Here is an 8,132-nt window from a genome sequence, read left to right as displayed (position 1 = left end):
CTGCTTGGTTAAAATCACGTGAAAAATTTGTCACGAAATTCATCTTGGTCAAAATAAAGGCAAAAATCCGTCATTTTTACGTTAAAAACAGCCCAAATATGAACGCATTTTTAACTAATTCTAAACTACCACTTGAAACGTAAATAAAATGCTTTGAAAAAACGTTTTTTTGCTCTAAACCTTGTGGCATTTTAACGTTATTTTCACGTAATTAATACTTATCGCTGCTGCATGGGTAGTATGTGATGAATAATTATTTACACTTTTCTATTTAAATTTTTCGTTGTACACAATGGATCCTTGATTATCCCAACTTCTTTTATCTTTAATGCTTTGTTAATGGAAGTCAGCTCCAAATTTATTTCAATATCTGCACTTAGTTTTATTTTTTTTTTATTTTTTGATAATATGCTGTCATACTTAACCCCACAAAAATCTTTGTCTTTCTATAATCATTCTTTCCGGCTTCTTAAGAGTTGTGCCTATTATACTTTACTAAAGTTGGACCCTGGTGGTGAAATTGATAACTAATTTAAGAATTGAGAGGGAGGCTGTTTAACACAAATTTTTAAAAATAAACAATCTTCGTACTGCATGACTGCGAAAAATTTATTATTATATAGGAGTAACAAATAAATGTTGTGTTGTTTGTTCAAACACTATTACCTATCACTACAATATTACTTATTTTATTATTTAGAGTTTAATATAGAATATAGTTTTGTTTTAATTGTTCTATAAAAATATTTTATCATCAATTGCAGATGCTTACTTTTTTTTAAAAAAAATTATAGGACTTACAGATGGCTTGATAGATGTATTAAATATCACAAAAAACCTGGTACTCAAAATCTATTTCCGATTGTACAAGGTGGCCTCGATCCCAAATTAAGAGAACAATGTGTCGAAGGTAACTTATTTTAAACATCAGTAAAACACTAACTATTTTTTCATTCATTTAATAATTTAGTCTTAGTATTCATTTTTTTCTTTCTAAAATGTTTGTTTTTAAAATGATTAAAAGTGATTCTTTGAACAAATATTAACTTTGCAATTTATTTCTCATAGAAGTTGAGTTATATGGTTTTAAATGATTGAATTATTTTACCTATATTCTATATTTAAATAAAAACTAGAGGTTGTCTTATTTTTTTCCATTTATTTTTTATCTCTTAGATCCAACGAAAGGACAGTTCTCACTGTTCAACGAATTTTCTTTTTTCCTGATTTACTTCTGTGATTCTACTATAAATTGAATATCATGGAAATGAACTTTCATAATGTGGCCAGATTATTAATATTATGAATGAGAATGATTATTCTTGGCGTACATAAACAATTTTTATTCTAGGTTAATTTGAAAATGTTGTATGATTTTTTTTTCATTAATTTCAATGGTACAGTGTTAAGATTTTTTTGTGAAGTCAAATTTAATATGTCTTCTATGCTATTTTATTTGATTGTCTAACAATATTTTAACTTTTAGTATCACGATAATTCAAAATTAGTTTTGAATTATATACGTATCTTAGCATCCAAAATAGACTTCTTATATTTAGCTTTTTTTTTATAACCACTGCTTTACTTATTTCTCTTTAGTTTGATTTTTTAACTTTAGTTTTTGACTTCAAGATTTAAAAAATTAAAGCAAATTATTTAAAATTAAATTTATTATGAAATGTTTCTCCAGCCTGTATAACTGCAATTTTATTTTCATAGCATGTATCAATATTTAATTTCTAAACCGTTATTGAATGTTCAACCCAATGTTTACGAATACTAATGTACAATTCTGTAGCCTTGTAATTTTGAACCCAATCCAGAAGACAAGGGAACTCCTGGATCAAGTATCAGGAGAAATTTGCCTGTGTGGAGTACTTTTTGAGGGAACTAACTAGCATTTGCATTACCTGGTGGGGGGAACCTCCCACAGTTAGCCGGACAGTAAGGGGACTGTAACCCATGATCTACCACTAAGGATATTTTGCATCAGCACTGTGGTCTGTGCGAGCTGCGTGTGGAAGTTAACCAGCCATCTCTGTTGTTCCAGCCCGCTTCGCCTCATTGGAAGGCTGATGCTCTATCCCCTAAGCCACCATGGCTCATGTATCTGTGTTGATCATTAACTATTTTTACAATCTGGACGAAAAATTTCTTTGTCAACTTTCTTGACTTTTCCTCCTAATTTTAAATGCTCGTGTATTTCTCTATTATTCTAACTGAATTGCTGTTAAAATATTACTGCTAAAAATATTAAATAGTGTGATGCTACAATTTTATCCCCAGCTTCATTTCTTTTTTAATTATTATTAACTTGTTTGAAAAACAACAGTGACCAAACTTTAGAGAGACCGGAATATTTTATTTCTCTTAATTCAAATTTATTTTCAAGATCTTTTCAAATTATTTATTGATAATTCTTTCGCTTTGTTTTTTCTACAGAACTATTAAAGAGAAGAGTTGCAGGCTATGCAATAGGAGGTCTAAGTGGTGGTGAATCTAAAGATGATTTTTGGAAAATGGTACATCTTAGCACTGACCTGCTACCTAAAGATAAGCCAAGATACCTAATGGGTGTTGGGTATGCATGTTCCTTTATTTAAATCATTTGTATTTCAGGGTTGTGAATTATACCTTTCTTGAACTTGCACAAGATTATTATATATGATTTGATTTTTTACGTNCGTTGTTGAATTTATATGTTTAAAACTCATGCTTCCTATTGGTTCATATCTCTCTGAATGTTGTATTTAAAGTAAAATATTTCATAATTACTAAGCGAAAAACATCAGGTACTTTTTGTTCAAAAATTATCTACATAATCTGGTCTTGATAACTGATCTTGATTAACTGATGACCTATTTATAGACCTCAAACCGCTATGTCAAGGTTGGCAGAATAACATATTTTTTAATAAGTGTTTAGAGCCGTGATGGCTCAAGGAATAAAGTTTTTGCTTCTCAATAAGGTGACCCATGTTCAAATAGCTGGTTGATATTAATTCTGCTCCCGGCTTACACTGACTGCAGTTCTGACTTAAAATATCATCAATGGTAGATGGTTTGACCATAGGTGGTTTTCGTCACCTTGTAAGACAAATGTAGATCAGTTCCATTAAAAGGTATTCCACAATGGTTAGTTTATCCCATCACTTGATCTAGGAGTTCCCTTGTCTTCTAGATTGGGTTCAAAATTACAAGGCTATGGAGTTGAACTTTGATAGTCATAAACTCAAAATTGGGTCAGCTGTTAAATACCTGTTATATAATAACTTTGTTTAGTTTATTAAGTTACAGTTTAAATAAATATTATTTTTATTGTTTCAGTTTGTTTCTGTTTTCAATGTTGATTGTTTTTTTTCCCTCTCTTCTCTTTGCTTTTCAATTGAATTGCTTTTCAGTGTATAAGCTCTTGTCAATTTATTGATTTTCTATGATAAATGAATAATTTCAGAAAATATTATTATAAGAGCGTATAATTATTTTTATAATTTTCTTTGATGAAATAAACATATATAATGGGTGGTCCTAAAATATATGCCAAAAATGCAAAGGTAGGTAGAGGGGACAGCATATTTCATATAGGATTGTGAGTGCGGTAATGCCGCCTTGAGTCGGTAGTATTTTTGTTTTCTTTTGTATTTTAAGTATCCTTTGATTCATACTGTTTTACAAGCTAGTGCTTTAATGTGCAATTACTGCACACACATTCCTATCGAAATATGCTTATTTATGTCCCTTCTACCTAGCTTTGCATTTTTGACATATATTTTTGGACCACCCTGTATATATATATATATATATATGTTGAAGAATTTTTTTATTCTTGTGAATACTAATTTCTTTTTTTTTTTCTATGCAAAGTGTAAAATATATTTAAACTGAATGTCAGTACTGTTTAATGTAGCAGATGAATTTATTTTATTGTTAATGTTTTCCAGATTTGCTGTTGATTTAGTTGTATGTTCTGCATTGGGCTGTGATATGTTTGACTGTGTTTATCCAACAAGAACAGCTGTAAGTTTTTTTTTGTTGTTGTACTTATCCTACATAAACTCTTATTATTTCATTTCGTCAGAAAACTAGTGCTTGTTACTACAGTTTTTGGTAATTTTCTTCTTGGCTGTACAACCCAAAGCAAGCCTTGGTCATCCCAACAAGTTTCTTTCTTTAAATGGAGTCTGTCGAATAATTTTTTTTTGCCCAATTAATTACTTTTAATATTTTTAAATCTTTTTCCGGGTTACAATAACTTACAGGATAGAGGGCTTGCCTCCCAATGAGTTGGGCCATGTTCAAATCCCCGTGATGATTAGTCAATACAAATTCTGTTTCCACCTTAAATCGACCATAATGCTGACATAAAGTGGTAGGCGGTTCATGGTTTAGAATTCCCTTGCTGCCAAGCTAACTTTGAGAGATTTTCCTCTCCATGTAACACAAATGCAGGTTAATTATATCAAAAAGTTCTCCATGAAGACTGTCTCTACTTGTTTGAGGAGTTCCCTTGTCTTCTGAATTGGAAAATTACTCAGGGACAAAGTTGAACATTGATAGTCAAAAATACAAAGTTGGATTTGCTGTTCAAAACCGGTTATAAAATAAAACATAAAATGCCATCTTAATGGAGGTCTTACCCTTGTAGATTAATTACGTTGTGACATCGCAGTTGTTCATATAAGTGATCAAGACATTTATGACTTTTACTACTTCTGGTTGCTTATATCGATTATAAATTTCATGATTGTAAGGAATTAATCAGATTTCATATTTTTTGGACTTTACTGAAAATTTTGAACTGCATTTTTCTTTAAAAGTTAGTAGCCAGTTTTGGATATAAACTAAGTCTCTAGCTTTCATTTCTATCAGTTTTTGTTATAGTCCTTAGTTATTTTTTATTTTTATCTTATTGTATATTTTAATAGTAATTTGGTAACAGCATAACTAGTTTCGTAAATAAATTAATGCACACAGTTAAAAAATTTAAACTGGTATTTCAAATTTATATCATGCATAGCTGCCAACTCTACTGGATTTTTCAGTAGACTACTGGATTTTGCCAGTTTCTCCTGGTCTACTAGTTTAATTGAAATTCTCTTGGCTTTTGTACATTTTAGAAAATTCCCTAAATTTGAGGAAGTTTCCTTTAAAAAAAACTCTATTGAAATGGAATTTTTGTACTGATTATTGCTCGTTTGAGTATTTAAATAAGTATTACTAATACATAATGACACAAAGCTCATTTCTAGAAATCTGTTCAAGATTTTTTTTATCTTTAATGAATTAAATGCTTATTAATATTCAAAATAATGAGTAAACTTAATACATAACATTCCAAGTATGTTTAATGTCAATCATAACTGGAAAATATTGCAGTTTTTCTATTTTGATGACAATAAAAATGCCTAGAATTCCCTATGTGTAAAATATTTAGTACATTATGCAACAATTATCGTAAAATTTATATTATTTTGTAAGATCTATTGGATTTTTTCCTATCCATGCTGTATCTTCTTCAAGCTAATCATTCTACCAATTTTTATTCAAGAAATATTTTAACTTGAAAATTTGATTATTCGGAGACAATTAGTCTGATTTAACTAAAGTTTAAATAAGTGCAAACTAATTTTGCCCAGACTCAGTTTTACCATTCTTTTCAAGCATAATTAGGGTAATTTACTTTTACTTTATTTCGGTAAGAAATTGGAGTTTTATTTGTTCAGTCAAACCACTGTCCATCATTCACGTATCTTTCACTTTCCTATATATATGACATTGCTTTAATGGTTTTGTCACCAATTTTTGAAACTAGCAGACTCCTGCGTCTGTTACACAGACATTCTGCCTGCATTAAAAAAAGATATTGAAGATATTTTGTTTTGAGAAAAAAACTGCAACTTTTGATGCTAAAGCTGGAGAAAATAAGGATTTGTTACAGTTAGGAGAAAATGCCTCATACCAGTACCAGTTGATGAAAGATCTTGAAATTTGTGGGGTTGTCAGTTCATGAAATGTTGGTAGGAACTGTAGAAGTGGCAAGTCATATGAACATCAAAGAAGCAGAACCACAACCAGTGCCAACATTTGCAGAAGGCCTCAAAACCTTTGAAACAAGGAATAACTTTCTATTCACAACTTACATACAAAAAGTAGGCAGCAATCTGTTACAAATGTCTAAAATTACTGTTTATGCTAAAAATTGAATGTATTCTAACCAAAATTTCCAAATAGTTAAAATAAATGCGGTTATTTATCTTCCATCTGAATCATAAATATTTTTGTCGTAACTATGTTGTTGTTGTTTTTTTTCCAATTAAAATCTTCAATACTCATTATAAATTTGTTAATTTTCTAGTCCATACTATAACTTTTCATACATTTTAAAGTCATTATTTCCTGTATCTATCGATCGTAATGAATGGTCCCTTGATAAATGATGGGTCTGGGTTCTACTGTATTATAAATATCATGCTGTATTATAAATGTGATTAATTATTCTTTTATTACTTTTATATTTTCAGAGGTTTGGAACAGCCCTAGTCCCTGGTGGAGAAATAAATTTGAAACATAAGGAATTCTCTAAAGATTTTAGACCTATAGATGAAAATTGCAAGTGTCCTACGTGTGTACGATATTGTAGAGCCTACATTTATGAAACAATTAGGAAAGAAACCGTTGCTTGTCATCTAATAACTACTCATAATATTACCTATCAGGTATAATTTAATGGCATTTTTTTGTTTTGGTGGGGACAGAATTGTAAAATTGTGACTTAGCATGAAATCAAAGTTTTTTAATGCTTTCATTTTTATCTACTTTTTTAGGTTGATAAATCGATAATTTTTAAGGTTTGTTAATTTATTCTTAAATTCTGACAAACTAGAAGTTCGAAGAAAAATAGTGACTTTTTTATTTATTTATATAAGTACTTTTTTATTCAGACGGTCGTTGATAAATATTGTTACTATTTGTTGAAAATAAGCATTTTATGATCACTTTCGACCACTAAATTATATTTTTGATTCTGTCATATCAAGAAAAGGAAAACTAAGAACTTAATTTTGCACCATACAAGAATACACCCAGGCTATAATAAAATATAAAGAAAGACTTGGCATAATTCATTATATGTCACTGAAACCTGCTAAAAGAGGTTTTTTTTTATTTTTAATTAAGTTTTATTTAAACAACTCCTCATGCTCCACAATGTAAAACATGAGGCTTACAGAAGTAAATGGGCAAAGTACAAAAGAAAAGGAAAAGAAAAAAAATTACAAATGAACAGAATAAGAATTCAAAATTTAAACTATACACAAAATTTCGCAAAATAGTAGGGTATGCAGTGCACATAACTAAAGAAAATAAAACAGGTGGCCAATAAATTGCTGAAAATCTCAACTCCTTTTCTAAACTCTCTCTTTGTCTTGCTAAAAAAGATTTGAAAGTGGAAATGATATCCTAACTATAGTACGTTTTAAATTTAGGCCTTTACTGTGGCAAACACAGCAGGATTAAAATAAGTGGGAAAACGATCAGTTATCTCCTCTTTTGTTGAACTTTCTGCTTTCACTGTAAATTCTTGCCAAAAGAGTTAAAGAGCTGTAAATTTAACAATGCTATAGAGACTCAAAGGTTTTTCAAAGTATTATTATCCACAAACTATTATGTACTGTCGGTTAGTTTAACGTTAAAGAAATGGTGAGCAAACATGTAACAAGAATCAGGGCTGATTGTGCTCCGGATTTCCGGATTTTTTGCTAACCGTGATCCGGAGGTAGAAGGTTCACAGGCTTCAAGAAATCATTGATCACAAAAGTTTCAGGAAATCAAATTTTCAAAGGTGGAACTTAAAAACACAGTTTTTTTTTATTTGAAAGCGAGTGCCAGATACTTTATAAGCTTATATTCAAGATTAAAATTCATTTTTTATCACTAAATAGTTATTATGATCATAAAATTAAGAAAGAAAAACATATTTGTAAATTTCAATTACTTCTCCTGGTCGACATAGGTACTTGTAAATGGTATAGATATGTGTAAAATTTTAAATATATTTTAAGTAAACTGAGAAATGTTGAGAATAAGAAAAAAACCTTGTTTAAACTTTTTTCTAATTTTTCGATTTAAACTTCT

At 29.6% G+C, this 8,132-nt stretch overlaps 1 protein-coding gene across 1 annotated transcript; it reads left to right on the top strand.

Moving 5' to 3' along the window:
• Nucleotides 1–794: 794 nt before the first annotated feature.
• Nucleotides 795–6,736, top strand: LOC122273098 (queuine tRNA-ribosyltransferase catalytic subunit 1-like; the record flags this gene model as incomplete). The annotated part of the gene is made up of 4 exons (XM_043057163.2): nt 795–910; nt 2,443–2,581; nt 3,941–4,016; nt 6,521–6,736. Coding segments are annotated over 4 exons (532 nt in total), but the record flags the coding sequence as incomplete, so codon positions are not given.
• Nucleotides 6,737–8,132: the final 1,396 nt, after the last annotated feature.

This window comes from Parasteatoda tepidariorum, unplaced genomic scaffold (assembly GCF_043381705.1).
Source record: "Parasteatoda tepidariorum isolate YZ-2023 unplaced genomic scaffold, CAS_Ptep_4.0 HiC_scaffold_2359, whole genome shotgun sequence".
Classification (NCBI taxonomy): domain Eukaryota; kingdom Metazoa; phylum Arthropoda; class Arachnida; order Araneae; family Theridiidae; genus Parasteatoda; species Parasteatoda tepidariorum.
Note: the sequence above shows the minus strand (reverse complement) of the source record. Positions and strands in the feature narration are given on the sequence as shown.